The following is a 20,379-nucleotide window of genomic DNA, read 5'->3' as shown; positions in this document are numbered from 1 at the left end:
AAAGATAATACAAATTTACAGTAATTTGCAAGATTAAAAACAAAAGGAAAGAAAAGCAGAAGATGTGGTGCAGGAGAGATAAATTTGGAGTGGAAAGAATAATATTAGGATGAATGGAAGAGAAACATAAGGGATTGCGAGATAAAAATAATAAGAATTGAAAAATAAAATGTCACATAAAACACAAGATAAAATCAATCAACCAACAACAGCCAGAGAAACCAAACAAAACCCAAAACCAAACAAACAAACAAACAAACAAACAAACAAACAAACAAAAACCTCTTGTTGGTTTCTAACTGGCCAGAGCAGTTTTTCTGATCTTGCTGGCTTCAGCTGGCTGAGGGACCTTTGAAATGCTTCTCTCTCTCCCAGCCAGATCTCAGCAAGTCTGTCAGGTACCCTGGGCACTCCCAAACACACTGGTGCGGGAGAGTCAGTCTTCCCGACGACGATGTGGGAGCCCCGCCGTTTCCAGCTTCGTGTTCCCCACCGAACCGCACTCCGACCGGGTGTTGGTGCCTTTCCCGGCACCCCTGGTCGGGCTGGCTGGAAATCTCTGAGTCACCACTGCAAGAATGCACCCAGCACCATGTCTCTCCCGGGATCGCAGAGCGAGATTCCGGGATTGCAGTGCGCGATTCAGGCCTCCCTATGGGGCACGACCTGAGCGCGGCCTGGCTTGTACTCTCCACCGATCTGCACTTCCACCAGGCTAGAGGTGCCCCTGGTCCGGTCAGTTACAGGCTCTCACTTCTCCCAGTCTCTGGACGGGTGTTCATATTCCCTGGGCGATTTTTTCTCAGTCCAACTGGCCAATCTGTTCCTTCTAGCAACCCGTTCTCCCCTGGACTTGCTCACCCCCGTACTCGGGGGAGGGAGGGAGCAGCAACTTCCCTCTCCCGAGAGCCCTAGGGCAGACCCCAGAGCACCGGGCAGGCCCGGGGTCTGTGCACCTCCAGACCCCGCGCTGACCCCTGGGCCCCTTCTGTCCTGTATCAGACTCCTTACCATCTGGTTTTCCAGTGAGTGCAATAATTTCTGATGTCCTGCTTTCAAAAGTGATTCACCAACCCAGCCCACTTGCTCTGCATCTCCACTGATCCACGAGATTCCCCCCTCTTCACAGAAGCCGAGAAAAATGCTGCCTAGAGTAAAGCCCCCATCTTCCCTCCCACAAATACAATTTCTGAACTGAAGAACACAGTAGAAGGAATGAAAAGCAGGATTGATGAAGCAGAAGATTGGATTAGCGAGCTGGAGGACAAAGTAGAAAACAGCACCCAGAAAGAGCAAGAGAAGTAAAAGAGGCTCAGAAGGAATGAAGAGGGATTAAGAGAAATGCAAGACAATATGAAACATAATAATATCCGTATAATAGGGATACCAGAAGGAGAAGGAGAAGAGCAAGGGATCGAAAACCTAGTTGAACAAGCAATGAAGGAGAACTTCCCTAATTTGATGAGAGAAAAAGTCACACAAATCCAGGAAACACAGAGAGTCCCAATCAAGAGGAAACCAAAGAGACCCACCCCAAGGCACATCATAATTAAAATGACAAAATTTTAAGACAAAGAGAGAATCTTAAAGGCAGCAAGGAAGAAAAAGGAAGTAACATACAAGGGAGCCCCAATAAGGCTAACAGCTGACTTCTCAATGGAAACACTTCAAGCCAGAAGAGAATGGCAAGAAATACTCCAGGTAATGAGAACCAGAGGTCTGCAACCAAGGCTACTATATCCAGCAAGGCTCTCAATCAAGATAGAAGGCCAAATAAGAAGCTTCCCAGACAAAAGAAGTCTAAAAGAATACACCTCGACCAAACCAGCTCTGCAAGAGATTCTAAAAGGACTGCTTTAAGGAGGAGAGAAGAGAGAGAGAAAGAGAGAGAGAGAGAGAGAGAGAGAGAGGAACACACATACATAAAAGACAATGATTAAGTACCTATCAATAATAACCTTAAAGGTAAATGGATTAAATGCTCCAATCAAAAGACATAGAATAGCTGATTGGATAAGGAAAAATGACCCATATATCTGCTGTCTACAAGAGACCCACCTCAGGATAAAAGACCTACACAGGCTGAAAGTGAAGGGCTGGAAACAAATCTTCCAAGCAAATGGACAGGAAAAAAAAGCCGGGGTAGCAATATTCATATCAGACAAAAGAGACTTCCGAGAAAGGTCCATAAAGAGAGACCCAGAAGGTCACTTCATAATACTCAAGGGAAGAATCCATCAAGAAGACATAAATATTGTAAATATATATGCACCCAACATAGGAGCACCCAAATACATAAAGAAAATCTTAGAGGACTTCAAGAAAGACATGGACAGCAACACAATTATAGTGGGAGATTTTAACACCCCACTATCAAAAATGGACAGATCTTCTAAACAAAATATCAACAAAGATATTGTGGCATTGAACAATACCCTTGATGAAATGGACTTTACTGATATATACAGAGCCCTCCATCCAAAAGAAGCTAAATATACATTCTTTTCAAATGTACACGGGACATTCTCAAAGATAGACCACATGATAGGACACAAAAAAGCCTCAAGAATTTCAAGAAAATTGAAATCATACCAAGCATTTTCTCAGACCACAAGGGACTGAAGCTAGAAACCAACCCCAAGGAAAAAAAAACAAAAACACTCAAAATCATGGAGATTAAATAGCATGCTATTAAACAATGAATGGGTCAAGAATGATATTAGGGAAGAAATCAAAAGGTTTCTGGAAATGAATGAAAAAGAACTAACAACAACCCAAAACTTATGGGACACAGCCAATGCAGTCCTGAGAGGGAAGTTCATAGCGATACAGGCCCACCTAAAAAGGTTACAAACATTCCAAACAAACAACCTAACCCTATGTCTACAAGAACTTGAGGAACAACAACAAAGGCGGCCCAGAGCAAGCAGAAGGAAGGAAATAACCAAGATCAGAGCAGAATTAAATGACCTAGAGACTAAAAGCACAATGCTAAGGATCAATGAATCCAAGAGCTGGTTCTTTGAAAAGATAAAATCGACAAGCCTTTAAGCAGACTCATCAAGAAAAAAAGAGAGAAGACCCAAATAAACACAATCAGAAATGAAAGAGGAGACATTACAACAGATACCACAGAAATACAAAGGATTGTAAGAAATTACTACAAAGAGCTGTATGCCAAGAAATGTGAAAACCTAGGTGAAATGGACAACTTTCCAGAAAAATATAATCTTCCAAAACTCAGTGAAGAAGAAGCAGAAAGCCTGAACAGACCAATAACAACAAAATAAAGTGAAGCAGTAATCAAAAAACTCCCAACACACAAAAGCCCGGGACCAGATGGTTTCACAGGAGAATTCTACAAAGCGTTTAAGGAAGAGCTAACCCCTATCCTTCACAGACTATTCCAAAAAATCCAAAAAGATGGGAGTCTCCCAAACTCTTTTTATGAGGCCAACATCATCCTAATTCCAAAACCAAATAAAGACACAACAAAGAAAGAAAACTTCAGGCCAATATCACTGATGAACATTGACGCTAAAATCCTCAACTAGATGCTGGCAAACCGCATCCAACAATACATTAAAAAGATCATACATCATGACCAAGTGGGATTCATTCCAGGGATGCAAGGATGGTTCAATATTCGCAAGTCAGTAAATGTAATACATCACATAAACAAAAGCAAAGACAAAAACCAAATGATCATATCAATAGATGCAGAAAAAAGCATTTGATAAGGTACAGCACCCACTCATGATAAAAACACTCGGCAAAGTGGGAATAGAGGGAGCATTCCTCAACATAATAAAGGCCATATATGAGAGACCTTCAGCCAACATCATTCTCAATGGCCAAAAATTAAAATCTTTTCCACTAAGATCAGGAACAAAACAAGGCTGTCCACTTTCACCACTTCTATTCAATATAGTACTGGAAGTTTTAGCCACAGCGATCAGACAAGAAAAAGAAATAAAAGGCATTCAAATCGGAAAGGAGGAAACAAAACTGTCACTGTTTGCAGATGACATGATAGTATACATAGAAAATCCTATAGACTCTACCAAAAAAACTGCTTGACCTAATAAATGAATTTGGCAAAACAGCGGGATACAAAGTCAATATCCAGAAATCAAAGGCATTTCTGTACACCAACAATAAAACAGCAGAAACAGAGATCAAGGAAAAAATCCCATTTGAAATAGCAAAAAGAAAAATAAAATATCTAGGAATAAACCTAACCAAAGAGATAAAAAAACCTGTATTCAGCAAACTACACAACACTGAAGAAAGAAATCAAGGAAGACACAAACAAATGGAAACATATACGGTGTTCATGGATTGGAAGAATTAATATCATCAAAATGTCCATATTACCCAAAGCAATTTACACATTCAATGCAATTCCTATTAAAGTACCAATGGCATATTTCACAGACATAGAACAAACACTTCAAAAATTTATGTGGAATCATAAACGACCCCGAAGAGCTGCTGCAATTTTTGAGAAAGAAGAGTAAAGTAGGAGGGATCACAATACCCGACACTAAACTATATTACAAGGCTACTGTAATCAAAACAGCCTGGTACTGGCATAAAAACAGGCACATAGAGCAATGGAACAGAACAGAGAGCCCAGAAATAAGCCCTAGTCTCTATGGTCAATTAATATTTGACAAAGGAAGCAGCAACATAAAATTGAATAAAAATAGCCTCTTCAACAAATGGTGTTGGGAGAACTGGACAGCCACGTGCAAAAAAATGAAACTTGAGCACCAACTTACACCACATACAAAAATAAATTCAAGGTGGATAAAAGACTTAAATATAAAACATGACACCATTAAAGTCCTAGAGGAGAACGTAGGTAGGAAAATCTCAGATATTTCACGAAGAAATATTTTTACTGACGTGTCCCCTAGAGCAAGGGACATAAAGGAAAGAATAAACAAATGGGACCTCATCAAAATTAAAAGCTTCTGCACAGCTAAAGAAAACAGTATCAAAATTAAAGGAGAACCAACTGTATGGGAAAACATATTTGCCAATGACACCTCAGACAAGGGTTTAATCTCCAAAATATATAGAGAACTTACACGACTTCACTCTAAGAAGACAAGGAATCCAATTAAAAAGTGGGCAAAGGACTTGAACAGACACTTTTCCAAGGAGGACATACAGAAAATCCAAAGACACATGAAACGATGTTCAATATCGCTAGCTATCAGAGCGATGCTAATTAAAACCACAATGAGATACCACTTCACACCAGACAGAATGGCCATCATAAACAAAGCAACAAACAACAAGTGTTGGAGAGGTTGTGGAGAAAAGGGGACCCTAGTGCACTGCTGGTGGGACTGCAGACTGGTACAACCACTATGGAAAGCAGTATGGAACTTCCTCAGAAAACTAAAAATGGATCTGCCTTTTGACCCTGCAATGCCACTGCTGGGACTCTATCCTAAGAATACTAAAACACCAATTCAAAAGAGCCTATGCATCCCAATGTTCATAGCAGCACAATTTACAATAGCTAGATGCTGGAAGCAACCAAGATGGCCATCAGTAAATGAATGGATCAAAAAACTATGGTACATTTACACAATGGAATTCTATGCAGCAGAAAGAAAGAAGGAGCTCCTACCCTTTGCAACAGCTTGGATGGAGCTGAAAACATTACTCTAAGGGAAACAAGCCAGGCAGTGAAAGACAAATACCATATGATCTCACCTTTAACAGGAACCTAAATAACAAAACAAAGAAACAAGCAAAATATAACCAAAGACACTGAAATAGAGGACAGGCTGATGGTGACCGGAGGGGAGAGAAGAGGGAATTTAAGGGGACAGTCGGAAGGGTTCACAGGAACAAACTTAAAGGACACATGGCCATAGACTAAGGGGAGGGTGGTTATGGGAGGGAAGTGGGGAAGGTGGGACGGAGGACTGGATTTGGAGTAAAAAGGAGAAAACTGAATTTGAACAATGATTAAAAAAATAAAAAAATTAAATTAAATAAAAAAAAGAAATTGTATTCTTCAGTTCCTCTTGACCTTTGTTGAGAGTTTCTATTTCCTTTTTCATGTTTATATAATTTGCAGTGAGATTTATGTAGTTTCCCTCCAATTTCTGAAAGCTCATTGTGAGTTCATTGAACTTCCTGGTAATGATTGTTTTGAACCCACTATCTGATAGTTGATTTGCCTCTATTTTATTTAGCATTTTTCCTGAGGCTTCCTTGTTTCCCTTCAGTTGGGGGTTGTTTCTTTGTTTTCTCATTGTTGGTAGCTTTCTTCTTTTTTCTTCTTGTTTGTTAATTTGATCTGTTCTAATTCCCTGTAACTATGTTGTGAACTTCTGTGGTGGAATATTTGTGAGATTCAGTGATGCAATCTCCTTCGTGTATCCTGGTGTTCACAGCTTCCCCCTACTCTTTTTTGGGATCAGTTGGAGGAGTAAGGCAAAATGGTTTAAAACAGCAAGACAGTATACTATGATATTTACTTTAGCAGCCAGTAGAGAAGAGATGGGTTATCCTTTGGCTCCTTACAGTTTTAACCGTGATCCTCCACCCCACTATCCACGTTTTAGAAAGGATGGAAAGAAGGTAAGACTCTTATTGGGGCCAAGAGGATTGTTAGTTGGATCTAGAAAGCTGTGAGGCTGTGGGAGGTCAGATTCTAAGGTAGGGTTGGACTAAAGATTAGTATATAGGAGTAGTGAGTAAAAGAATAGAGACAACCCCCACAATAGTATAGTTCAGAAAATTGCAAAGTGGGCTGAGATCAGGTAGGGGTATTGAGAAGCATTTACAATTGTATAGACTAGGTCTTACTAGCAGTAATAGTAAAGTGACAGTCTTGTGGCAGAATCGATGAGGTCTAGATAACAAGAATAGAGTATAGAACCTTGAGAGGTGTATTAATGGAACACAGATGAAGGATAGTAACTTATCAACACCTTGTGACTGAGATACCAGGGGGAACCTATCAAATGACAGTGTAACCAGCCAAGCAAAGAAGATTATACAGAAAGAAAAAGAATACCAAAAAATTATTAAAATAAAAAATGTCAGAAAAGTGAGAAAAAGATAATACAAATTTACATTAACTTGCAAGATTAAAAAAAGGAAAGAAAAGCAGAAGATGTAGTGCAGGAGAGATAAATTTGGAGTGGAAAGAATAATATTAGGATGAATGGAAGAGAAACATAAGGGATTGCGAGATAAAAATAATAAGAATTGAAAAATAAAATGTCACATAAAACACAAGATAAAATCAATCAACCAACAACAGCCAGAGAAACCAAACAAAACCAAAAAGCAACCAACCAAACAAACAAACAAACAAAACCTCTTGTTGGTTTCTAACTGGCCAGACCAGTTTTTCTGATCTTGCTGGCTTCAGCTGGCTGAGGGACCTTTGAAATGCTTCTCTCTCTCCCAGCCAGATCTCAGCAAGTCTGTCTGGTAGCCTGGGCTCTCCGGAATACACTGGCTCTTTGGATCTCAGTTCCACGTTCTTCCGGAGTCCGGGGTCCTGCAAGTTTCCAGCTCTATGATCTCAGGCGGCACCCGCGACGTTTTGGGATTCACTGTGCCCTGCCTGGGGATTGTAAAAGGGCACGCTCCTCCCCCAAACTTTTCAGATTCGGGGTGTAGGATTGCCCTAAGCGCCTCACTGCGACCCTTCCGGGATCAAATTGCGCGAGAGTCAGTCATCCTTACGTGTGCGAGCCAAGCCGTTTCCAGCTCCGTGTTCCCAGCCGAACCGCACTCTGACCGGGTGTCGGCGCCTTTCCGGCTCCCCCCTCGGTTGGGCTGGCTGGAAATTTCTGAGCCACGACTGTAGGAACGCACCAAGCGCCACGTCCCTCCCCGGAACGCAGGGCGCGATTCAGGCCTCCCTATGGGGCGTGAGTGGAGCGCAGCCGGCTCTGTGCTCTCCACCAATCTGCACTTCCACTGGGCTAGGGGTGCAGGCGCCCTTCCAGGCTGCCCCTGGTCCTGTCAGCTAGAGTCCCTCACTCCTCCCGGGTCTCTGGGCGGGTGTTCATAGTCCCTGGGCGATTTTTTCCCAGTCCAACTGGCCAATCTGTTCCTTCTAGCAACACGTTCTCCCCTGGAGTTGCTCACCCCCCGTATTCAGGGGAGGGAGAAGCAACTTCCCTCTCCTGGGAGCCCTGGGGCAGACCCTGGAGCACCGGGCGGGCCTGGGGTCTGCACACCCCTAGACCCCACGCTGATCCCTGGGCCCCTTTTGTCCTGTAGCCGTCTCCTAACCGTCTGGTTTTCCAGTGAGTGCAATAATTTTTGATGTCCTGCTTTCAAAAGTGGTTTGGTAACCTAGCCCACTTGCTCTGTTTCTCCACCGATCCGCGAGTTTCCCCCCTCTTCACAGAAGCCTAGAAAAACCGCTGCCTAGAGTAAAGCCGCCATCTTACGTCCCCCGGTATTTAAAATAAATGGAAAACAAGCCATGGCTGGTGTGGCTGAGTTTTATTGAGTGTCACCCCATAACTGAAAGGTTGTGGGTTCAATTCCAGGTCAGCGCACATACCTAGGTTGTGAGTTCCATCCCCTGTCTAGGCACATATGGGAGGCAACCAACCAATCAATGCTTCCCTCTCGCACTGGTGTTTCTCTCTCTCTTGCTCTCAATTGAAAAGCAATGAAAAAAATGTCTTTGGGTAAGGATTAAAAAAAGTTAAAAGAAAATGGAAAACAGGCTTAGTTTCTTGAAGATATTAACACTTTTAGGTATGCACGTACTCATATATTATACTCAGAACAAATGACTTCATTCATACACATGGAATATCATTTCATCCTTCTTTGGCTGCCACATGTTAGAAAATGGAAGAAGCATAGTTGATGGGGCATCGTAGGCAAGGAACACCTAGACAACTTACTGAGGGGTGGCTCCATGCTGGCTTTTGGGTTAGGCAGTCTGGCCCTGGTGCCTGGCTCTCCTCACCTCTGCACACAGCTATAAGAGAAGAGGAGCATTTTGTGGGCAAAGAGGGAACAACAGAAGTATGGATTCTGACCCCTGGCAGAACCAAAGTGAGCATGTAATTATGCCTGAGCTTGGATCTGACCTGGACACTGGTGTGTCTCAGGTAACAAGAAGGTAAAGCAGGAACTGGAAGGAAAAGAAGGAACAGGAAGGAACTCTGCTCTTCATTTTCTTCTTTACTCTTTCCCTTAGCTGACTTCTGTGAACTGTTTATTTTGAGCCAGGCACTGAGCTAGCCCTTTATTAGTCTTCACTAATGTGCAATCATAATAATGCCCATCCTATTATAATGACCACTGTACCCATTTAGCATTGGGAAATTGTGGTTCAAAGACTAGGTGGCATTTCTAAAGTCTCACAGCCACCAGGTGGGAGTTTGGGTTGCAGTCTTGGACACGTGTGACTCCAAATTTCTTCTCCACCAGTGTCCTCTGTCACCTTACAGAGTGTTGAACTGGCAGTGTAGCCTGGAGGAGGAATTCATCTTTGCCTTCTCCTGAGAAGAAAGACCCTGTATAGAGGGCACAGAGATCAGGAAAGATGCTCTTAGGGTTCATGGCTTCCATGCATGGGTTGTCAGGTAGACTGGTTATTGCCTTTACAGTAGGTTGTATCCTTGGCACTGTAGTAATTTTCATACCATAAAGCCTGCTCTGTGCCCCATTTCTCAGGGTATAAAGGGCAAAGGCTGAGCCCTGAGTGCATGACGGGGGGCCAGGAGCTCATCTGGAAGGAGGCATAGAAGCCACCATGTTGTACCTGGAGAGGTCCCTCACCCAGGGGATAGTGGCTTTACCTGCAGGTGCCTTAGTTTTCATTTCTCACCTCTCATCAGCTCCCTTCTCCCTATTCCCGAGCTTTGATCCCTGTTGATATTGTGAGCTAGGGCTCACACTTTGGTCTCTCCAGCTCCGAAATTGACACTCTTCTTGTATGCCTTCAAAGGGTACCTTAATCAGGGGAAATGATCATTGAAGAGAAATCCCCATATTTGTGCCATTGACAGAGAAGAAGAACCTGGGTCTGAGCAAAGGGACACCAGTCTGAGGACTTTCTCCTTTAAGATGTAACTCCTCCATTGGGAGAGGTTGGGGTGTTCAAGATGTGTCCCTGTCAGCCGCTGTGTCCTTACCTGTGCCACCTGGGGTTCCATGAGGACTGTGTCTGTTGGTGACTGATTTCTCAGGGGGTCCCAGGAGATGGAGGGGAAAGACAGAGTCTCAGTTGTCAGTGAAGTACAGGAGCCTGGGGGATATGCTGGCAGCTGTGGGCTGCAGGGCCAGAGCCACCTGCTAAGGGGGCAATGACCATGTGGATAGGGGTTGAAACTCTCCTGTCTGTTTTTTCTGCCCCAGGACTCTCAGTGCTGCTGCTGTTGACATTAAGACCTGCAGACAAGGCCCCTGGAGGTGAGTCTGCCCAGCCACCCCCATTAGTGATGTAAGATGGGGGGTTGTGCTGGGGTCTGGGGCCTCTCACCACCAGTGAAGGAAAGGAGGCTTATTCTGCAAGTGAGGCTCAGAAAAGTCTTCTGAAAGCGAGAAAAGCTATTTCCCCCCTAAATGTCCAGAGTTTTCTTAGTTGTTCCTCTTCTGATAACAGCCATCTCTTTCTTCCTTCCTTCCTCTCCTCTATTCTTGGACCCCAGCTGGCTGCCTTTATTTCTTGAGTCTTCTGACTGTTGTCTCCATTTCCACAGCTTCTGCCTCTATGGCCTGTGCTCCTTGGTGCCCCCCACACTCCACATGTGTCAATGCCACTGCCTGTGACTGCCTTCCAGGATTCATCTCTTCATCTGCAGACATCATCACTGACCCCACGGAGACTTGTGATGGTACAGAGACTTGGGGGAGTGGAAGGCATACAGAGATTGTGGGGGGTGGTTGTGGGGCATCCAGAGACCTCATCCTTGAGAGCAGCACAGGAACACCTCATCAAGGATAAGAGAGAGGCGGCAGGACAGGGAAGGAGGAGGGAAGAGGGCAATAAAATTTCATGATCAGTAGGAGCGTGCTGAGACCTTACACAGTGGAGCTGGGTGGTGTGGTTTCAAAGTCTAGCTTTGCCACTGACTGACTGGCTCTCTGACATGAATGAAATTATGTCTCCTGTCTTTACATATTTATTGATAATAAAAAAATACCCTTAATATGTTTGAAAAGAAAAAATATCTCTAAAATTTTCAGTTTTCTGTGTAGTGGACTTATGGGTGAGTTTTTTGTTTCCTTTTTTTAAAATTATTTTTTGTTTCCTTCTCTAACATTTATTTTATTTTCTAAGTGTCATGTCTTATTTAATATTTGGAGAAAAGCAGATTTTACCAGAGAAAATATAACGATGTTGCTGTGACCAGTGCCCGGCCCATCCGTGGCCCTGGAGGCATTCCTAGGTTCCTTTGTGCATTCGCATGTGTGTGTCTCTTGGAGACTTGCAGTCTGGGTAACATGGAGGAGATCCCACTGCTACTATAACTGGATCTCAGTTCCTAGCTGGGAGCACACTTGTCAGCTTAAGGAATTTTCCACTGTCACATCTACTTGTTGTGCACACCTCATTTCCAACTCCCCCCCCATTCAACTTGACCTCATGCCATCAAACTTGAAGACAGGTCTGTAGCCATTGTCACCACCTGAGAACAGAGTGGAGAAGTCCCAATGCCCAAGTGGGGAATGAACATGAGTGCCTCCTGTCCTGTATTGGGTGTCGAAAATCACAGCCTGGGTCTGGGAACTTAGAAGGGAAATCCACAGGTGTGGAGAAGAAAGGTGGATCTGGGGGAGACCAGCTGCCTGACTCATGACACTGTGAGTCCTTTCAGCCTCTAAAGTCTTTGGTCACCTGATTGGAATGTATATGACCTACCATTTTGCTCCTGCATATTTTTAAAAAGAATTTATTTGTTTATTTCTTGAGAGAGGGGAAGGGAGGGAGAAAGAGAGGGAGAGAAACATCAATGTGCGAGAGATACATCGATCAGTGGCCTCCAGCCTGCCCCCAACTGGGGACCTGATCCATAAGCCAGGCATGTGCCCTGACTGGGAATCCAACCTGTGACCATTTGGTTTGCAGGCCAGCACTCATTCCACAGAGGCACACCAACCAGGGTACTGTCCCTACATTTTGAGTCATTCTTGTGTATGTTTTTCTTAATAAACCATTGTTTTTAGCCCACAGTGAGTATCCAGCCCCTGCTCGGTGGGTCCCTGAGCTACTCAAAGCAGATCTTGGTCATTGGCGTATCTCTCTCTCTCACGTTTAGAGGACAGGGAGATAAGATGCCAGAAAACACTGCACTGACTCAGCTGTGAGCAACTGCAGGCTGCTTCCTCATTTCACATCTGTGCTGGGCTCTGATAAAGGGGAACTTCCTCCAGAGGTGGAGACAGGAAGACTAGCCCCTGAGGCATCCTGGAGCATCTTCAAAAGGAGCTGGGGGGAGGGCCTGATGAGGAGGGTGGGGTACCACTCTGAGCCATTCTGAGTAATGGGAGGTGGAGACCTCAATGGGCAGGGGCCAGACACCTGGCTCTATCTTCAGGTGTGAATGATGGTGTCACCATGGACAGCCCTCAGCCCTGACCCCCTCCATGACCTCAGCCCTGAGGGTGGCCTTCACTGCCACACTCAGCCTGACTGGAGATCATTTCCTGGTCCCCCAGTGGTGTAAATGGTACCACAGTGAGGATTTGTAGCCTGAGTCAGTGCCTCTGTCGACTCCTCAAGCCCTGGAAGGCAGGATGCAGCCCCTTCAGGAGACATCAGAGAGTCTGAGAGTAGGTATCCTCAGAGCAGCCAGACAGCAGACATGGGCAGAGAGGTCAGTGGGCTCTGCAGCAGCTGGCTCTGCCCAGCCCAGCCCAGGAGGGTCACCCTGGACCTGTGTTCTATCCAGTCTCCATGACAGTGTCTGGCTGGGTGCCAGGGCCTCTGTCCTATGGGACACTATTGGGAGATGACCCTTTGTCTTGTTTGTTTCAGACATCAACGAGTGCAGACCATCCTTGCCAGTTTCCTGTGGAAAACTGGCAGAGTGCCGGAACACAGAGGGGAGCTACTACTGCATGTGCACCCTGGGATACAAGCTTGTTTCTGGAGCAATGAAGTTCAGTCATGAGAGTCAGAACACGTGTCAAGGTCAGAAACCCTGCATCCTCCATCTCTGTGTCCCTGCAGTTTGGGGTCAGTTGCCCCACTTTCTTCAGTCATTAGAGCGCTATCCTGGCCACCTACCTGGTCATCCACCCTCTCTGAACCCCAAGGCTCAGAACCCTCCACAGAGTGCCACTTCCAGATGTTCAGAATGTCCCTCCTGCCAACCTGGAATCTTATTTTTTATGAAACAAGAGGGGTTGTGGTATTAAGAGACTTCATGAGTTCACAGCACCTTGGGTTCCAGCGCAACATCCATCTTCTTCACCATGGTCAGTGACTGGCAGGATGAGACCCCCTGCCCTGACTGGAACCCACATGGACTCAGTCACACTTGGAGCTCTCTTATAACCCCACTCCCACCCAGGCCTTGATGGGCCCTGGAATTACACCCAGCATCATGAAAGGAAGGGAGATTCAAAGGCAGACCCACTGTGCTGGGCCAGCTGGGCCCCTCACCAACAATCCCACCTGAGAAGATGCCTCCTGGCACTATGTCTGCTCAGCCCCCATCCATTCCCCTGAGCAAGGCCCCACCCGCCCTGACACTTCCCAACAGTTTCAGTTCACAGACCTGAGGGCAGATTGGATGACCAGGACCCAAGAGGGTGTTTCTATTGGTGGTGGGCAGGGTGATGTCGACCCCTGATCCAAATTTAGATTGTTGTATGAACAAAGAGGCCCCCATCTGGACCAGATGACAAGGGAGGGCATCATAGGGGAGCACTGTCTCAGGCTGGACCCTCCCCCAAGGTGGTCAACCCAGTTACCATGGGGGCCCAGACCATTGGCAGACAGAAGATAGAGACTGAGTCCCACTCAGCTTCCCAGGTCTGTCCCTGTGGGAACCAAGGGACCAGGTGACAGAAACACCTGTCACCCCTTGGGGCCTTCAGCACTGGCTTTCCCTTCTAGTCACCCAGCCCTTGACCACCACTGGCCTTGCTCACAGGTGGATTCTCACCACTTCCTGCTAGTCTGGGAATGCCTTCAAAAAAATCAGAAGAGGTGCTGTCACTGCTACATGCTGAATCACTGCACACCAGCCCCACTTCCCACCACATTTATATACCTTAGAGTATGCCCACCACATTAAGTCTAGGAACCATCAGTCATGGTGTGAACTTTTCACACAGCATTGACCATGTTCCTCTTCACCATTTTCACCTCCCTCCCCCTGCCCTCTGGCAACCACCATGTGATCTCAGTTTCTGAGTCTGTTTTTCTTTTCTTTTGTTTGCTGTTTTGTTTTTTAGATTCCACATATAAGTGAAACCATATGGTATTTGTCTTTCTCTGACTTATTTCACTTAGCCTAATACTCTCTAAGTCTTTCCATGTTCTTGCAAATGGCAAGATTTTATTATTTTTTTTATTGCCACATAATAGGCCCTGCCCAAGAATGTGCCTCTCTGGACAGTGCAACTGTCCAGAGCACACTGTCCAGAGCAGGGAGGTGGCAGGGCCTTTTGTGCCAGGGGTTTTCTGTGTAGTCCCTGTGAGCGCCCCCAGACACTTCCCCTTTCTCATGTGTCACATACAAGCCCAGGGAGGTGTCACTTCCTGTTCCCAGAAAGGGAACAGGGGCCGGGGCCCAGGAGGGAGTAGGCAGGAGTCTTTGGTCAGGAAGTCAGCCACAAATTCAGTTTCCCCCCTGGTTTTGCCACCTATACACTGGAGACTATGGTCCCTGCTGTGTCCATCTTTCAGGGAGGCCACCATAATGTGCTTAGAGGGTAAAGTTGAAGGTCACCTGGTGGTAGCCTGTGTACTAAGGGAGGGGTCCTTAGTTCTGGGCAGTGAGAAGTTGGTGCAGTGAGTGGAGGGAGGGCCTGATGCTCTTGGCTTTGTCCTCAGATGTGAATGAATGCAGCTCGGGGCAAAACCCCTGCCACAACTCCACCCACTGCCTCAACGTCCAGGGCAGCTATGAATGTCGCTGCCACCAGGGCTGGAAGCTGGTTCCTGGGTCCCCCGATGGCCTAAACACCATCTGTGAAGGTTCAGAGCTCAGATCCCACAGTCCCAAAAGCCCACAAATGAAACCATCTGATCACATACTCAGTGGCACCCACAGGAACCCAGCAGAATGAATGCTGGGGGTTCCCTGCTGTCCTGGCATCAGTTCTTTTGAGACTAAATAGGTGATGACCTCAGGCGTCCCGAGGAAAGAGCTAGAGTATCCAGGGAAGGCTCCTGGGGGACCCAGGCAGCAGCTAATCACTAACTGGGATGAGGGTATTTCAATACCTTACAACCTATACATCTGTGCGGGGCTCACCTGCTACGTGTTAGGCCTCTGCACACTTCCCACAACTCCTGGGTCCACCACTCAGGGACCTGCATTCCCTCCAGCCAAGGGGTGGGGGTAGGGAGCACTCACAGGGGGAAGGGGACAGGACACAGAGAGGAGAGGGAACTGACCCCCAACTTCACGTCCCCAGATGTGGATGAGTGCAGCTCCAGGGAGCATCAGTGTGACAACTCCACCATCTGCATCAATACTCCGGGCTCATACATGTGCCACTGCCTCCCAGGCTGGGTGCCCAAACCCAGATTCCTGCATAAACAAAAGACTACTCAGTGTGAAGGAACCTGGCCTGACCCTAGACCCTGCCTCCAATACACACAGACACTGTCTCACTTAATGAGCCTCTGTTCTGTCCCCAGCAGAGATCTCCTTCCCCACCTGGACCCCTGCCCCTGGAATCAAGAGCCAAGTGAGTGACTCCAGCAGGGACTGTGTTCCCCCCACCCCGTACTGCTTCCCCACCAGGGGTGAGGCTCTCTGAGCCCTTCTCTCCTCTCTCCCAGAGTCTGTCCCGCTTCTATGAAAAAGTCCAGGATCTGGGCAGAAACTTCACATTGGCTTCAGCCAAGGACACCATCCAGGTAAGGGTAGAACTCAGGGGAGGCAGGTGGAGGTGTCCCATAGAAGCTTGGGGAAGCCTTGTTCTGGGAGGAGACAGAGCCCAACACAATGGTGCTGTGGTCGCCTCACCCAGGGTGGGTGGGAAGGACAGGCAGGATTTGTACTCATTGCTAGGCCCACACATACCTACTCACACCTTTCCTCTTGTTCCTGGCTATTGGGTTTATGTTGTCATTGGCATTTATGAACAAGGTTGACTCCCAAGTGGCTGGATTGCACTGGCAAAGACCCATGGAATAAGATCTGGTCCCATCTTAATCCTCAAATACATAATCTCTAGGGCCTGTTCTTTGTGGCTAAGTGGGCAGAGTCTTCTTGAAGTTTCTCTGGTACAAGATCCACTGGTTATGTGTCCCTATCCCTCCAGGACATCATACAGGAGGTGGATGAGCTGCTGGAGACAGCAGGTGACTTGGAAAATTTGTCCCGCTCCGAGCAGCACTGTGTGGCCACCAACCTGCTCACCGGCCTGGAGCATGTCCTGAGAGAGCTGAGCAAGAGCCTGCCCAGTGGGCCATTGACCTTCAGCACAGCCACAGGAACAGGGAAGTAACTGGCTTGTCCCCAGCTTGGCCCTGCCTGCTCTGTTCAAGGACCAATCGCACCACACTGGGTGGTAATGCTCGCTTGTCCATGTTACTCTCAAAAACATATTAAAATGAAAGGTTGAAAAGGAAATGAAAGAAACTTTCAATTCTACACATTTTTATTGTAATATAAGTGATCAATAGATGAAATAATTATAATGAATAATTTAAGATAAAATGGAATTGGCTTAAAACAGATAAGTGAATTTGGAAGAATACAATTTAATATTATCTAATATTTGTCTTATTGAGGTAAATTTCACATAACATAAAATCCACCATCATAGCCAAAGTGTAATTCACTGGCATTTGGTACATTCACAGAATTGTACAGCCATCACCTCTATTTCTAAACCATTTTCATTCCCCCAGAGGTGCACACTGTACCCACTAAGCAGTTCCCATTTCTCCATTCCCCAGTCGTTGGCAAACACTTACCGCTTTCTGTTTCTGTTGATTTGATGATTTTGTCCATTTCATGTAAATAGACTATCATATGTGGCCTTATAGTCTAGCTTCTTTCACCTAGTAAAATGTTTTCAAGGTTGATCCATGTTGTAGCATGCATCATATTTCTTTCTTTTTTTATGGTTGAATAATCTTTCATTATATGGATGCACCACCTTTTATTTATCCATTCATTCATTGATGGACATTGGATTGTTGCCTCCCTTTGACTATTGTGAATAGATTTCCTATGAATATTGGTTTACAAATTTTTGTTTGAATAACTCTTTCAGTTCTTCAAGTCCAATTGCTGAGTGATATTGTAATTACATGTTCAACATTCAGGAACCATCAAACTATTTTTGCAAATGGCTTCACCATTGTACATGCCTAACTCGCCCCCAGCAATGTACAAGGGTTCCAATCTTCACATCCTCAGGAAGACTTGCTACTCCATTTTGTTTTGGTTTTATTACAGCCTTTCTTGTGTATGTTAGATGACATCTCATTAAGGTTTTGATTTGCATTTCCCTGATGACTCATGATATTTCATATTTCTTCATGTGATTGTTGAATGTTTGTATATCTTTTGGGTGGAAATGTTTATTCAAGCTCTTTGCTTATTTTTAAATTGAATTGTTTTGTTTCTTATTATTGAGCTATTAAGTGTTTTTAGATATTTGATAGCAGACCTTATGAGATATGTGATTTTCAAATATATTGTCCCATTGTATAGATTCTTTTCACTGTCTTTTCACTATGCTTTAATGTTTTATAAAGTCTATTTTATTTAGTTTTTTCTTTTGTTGTTTGTGTACTTTGTGTCATATGTAAGAATCAATTGCCAAAATCCAAGGCCGTGAAGATTTGCTTCTGTGTTTTCTACTACTTGTCCTATTTTTAGCTCTTAAAGGCAGGTCTTTGGCCCATTTTGAGCTGATTTTAGTTTACTGTGTGAAGTATGGGTCCCACTTCCTTTGGTGCTTGTGCATAGCCAGATGCTCCAGCGCCATTTACTGAAGAGATTAATCTTTGCCCCATTGAAGGGTTTCATTGAAAATCCATTGACCATACATAAATGGATTTATTTCTGGACTCACAATTTTATTTTGTTTGTTTATATGTCTGCCCATGTGCCAAGATCATACTGCTCTGGTTACTGTAGGTCAGTAATAAGTTTTGAAGTTGGGAAGTGTGAATCCTCCAACTTTGTTTTTCATTTTCAGTATTGTTTGGGTATTGGGGCCTCTTGTAGTACCATGTAAATTTTAGAATGATATTTTTCATTTTTGCTAAAAAATGTTGATGGGATATTGTTATTATTGCATTGAATCTGTAAATTACTTTTTGGAATACTGCCATGTTTAAAACATTAAGTCTTCAAATTCATAATCATAGAATGTCATTTGGTTTATTTAGGGATTTTAAACTTTTTAAGCAATATTTTGTGGGTTTTGGTGTACAAGTCTTGAGCCTCATTAGATAAATTTATTCCTAACATTTTGTTGAAGATTTTTGCACCTATGTTTATAGGAGTTATTGTTCTATAGTTTCCTTTCCTTTCGATTCCTTTCTCTGGTTTGGTTTTTAGAGTAGTTGTGACCTCGTAGAATTATTTAAGTAGTGTTGTATTTCATTCTTTTACTAATGAGTTTACAAAAAATGTGAGTTAATTCTTCCTTAAAGGGTTAGTAGAGTTTAGGTCTGGAGTTTTCATTTAAAATGTTTTGATTACTGATTCCATCTCCTTATTTGTGACTGGTCTGTGCAGACTCTGTGTTTCTTCTTCAGATACTTTTGCAGTTTGTAGGTCTGTGGGAATTTGTCCATTTCATTCAGGTTATATAATTTGTTGTTGAGTAGTTGCTCATAGTTTCTCTTATAATCCCTTGTAAGTTCAGATGATTGCTACATATATATTGTTTTATGTATACCATATATGCATTATATATATATGTATATATATGGCATAATTTGGTATACATCTAATAATATTACAGATAATATTTGGTATATACTATAACACACACACACACACACACACACACACACACACAAATGGCATTATAGCAAAAACTGCTGGAATAATTACTAATCAATTCCCTTATGTAACTCCCACAACTCACAGAACTGTCCCTGGAGGTGGAGGAGCAAGGACAAAGGAATGTCAGCTTGAGTGTCAATAAAGCAAAGATGCTGCTGAACTGGGATACAGTTCAGGAATCTGGGGATGCAGGTAATGGTTGAGATGGGGAGAAGGTCACTGAGATTTCACAGTGGGACAAAATGCCCAAGGATGGGACAAATGGAAAATTGAAGTCTAAAAAAAAGTGAGGGCTATGGTGGGTCCACAAGGAAAGAGTCTACCTGAAGAAGAAGAGGTCCTATTGGGCACCCCAAGATGTCAACCTTAACCTTGCCCTGCAGGCCCTTCTGTGGTGGGCCTTATCTCTACTCCAGGGATGGGCAAGTTGCTGGCAGGGGCCCCCCCCTTGTGCTGGAAACTGAGGGACCAGAAGTTCTGCATGAGACACACACAGGCTTGCTGCAGGGGGGTCTCCCCAGTCCTGTTCTCAGATGTCATCTCTGTCTTTGTGAGCAACAACAACACCCAGAACCTCAGCTCCCCAGTCACCTTTGTCTTTGAGCATGTGAGTCCTGTGGGATGGGTCTGTGGGTGTGGAAGAGGCCCGGGTCTTGGCACAGTCTTGGGGCTCCAGGGGCTTCCCCATGGGCGCATCATCTCCCCAGGAAAGCCCTTCACAAGCGAGATCTGGGTCGGCATTTCTGGGCATCAGAACAACCAGCTCACATTTATGCCCTGTTCCTACAGTTGGTGACACCTGTGCCAAGGCAGCAGGTGCTCTGTGTCTTCTGGGAGCATGGCCAGAATGGAAGTGGTCACTGGGCCACCAAAGGCTGCAGGATGGTGGGCACTGGAGACACCAGCACCACCTGCCTGTGCACGCACCTCAGCAGCTTTGCCGTCCTCATGGCCCAGTATGATGTGCAGGTGAGAGCCCTGGGAAGGGACTTTGTTCAGTGTCTATTGCTGTGTAGTAAATTGCCATGCATGCAGCACCCTAAACACACACAAGTTTGTTATTTTGCAGTTTCTTCAGGTCAGCAATCTGCCATGGCATAGCTGAGTTTTCCTCTCAGTGTCTAACAAGACTGGAATAACTGCAATCTTATCTGAGGCTTGGAGTCCTCTAAACTCACTGGTTGTTTCCAGCACTTGGCTA

The 20,379-nt window shown here is 44.9% G+C and overlaps 1 protein-coding gene across 1 annotated transcript in view; it reads left to right on the top strand.

The window, feature by feature from the left end:
- Positions 1 to 20,379, top strand: part of LOC123828271 (adhesion G protein-coupled receptor E2-like) — a 63,866-nt gene that overhangs the window by 7,067 nt on the left and 36,420 nt on the right. Inside the window, 11 exon segments of the mRNA XM_045853086.1 lie at positions 10,375 to 10,428; positions 10,719 to 10,853; positions 12,998 to 13,153; positions 15,839 to 15,888; positions 15,983 to 16,060; positions 16,468 to 16,640; positions 19,258 to 19,370; positions 19,562 to 19,620; positions 19,623 to 19,685; positions 19,687 to 19,785; positions 19,968 to 20,147. Of these exon segments, the coding sequence (XP_045709042.1) occupies positions 10,375 to 10,428; positions 10,719 to 10,853; positions 12,998 to 13,153; positions 15,839 to 15,888; positions 15,983 to 16,060; positions 16,468 to 16,640; positions 19,258 to 19,370; positions 19,562 to 19,620; positions 19,623 to 19,685; positions 19,687 to 19,785; positions 19,968 to 20,147 (1,160 nt within the window).

Source organism: Phyllostomus hastatus, unplaced genomic scaffold (genome assembly GCF_019186645.2).
Source record: "Phyllostomus hastatus isolate PE091 unplaced genomic scaffold, TTU_PhHast_1.1 phas_contig_98, whole genome shotgun sequence".
NCBI classification, from domain to species: Eukaryota; Metazoa; Chordata; class Mammalia; order Chiroptera; family Phyllostomidae; genus Phyllostomus; species Phyllostomus hastatus.
This window is presented reverse-complemented; position numbering and strand designations above follow the sequence as displayed.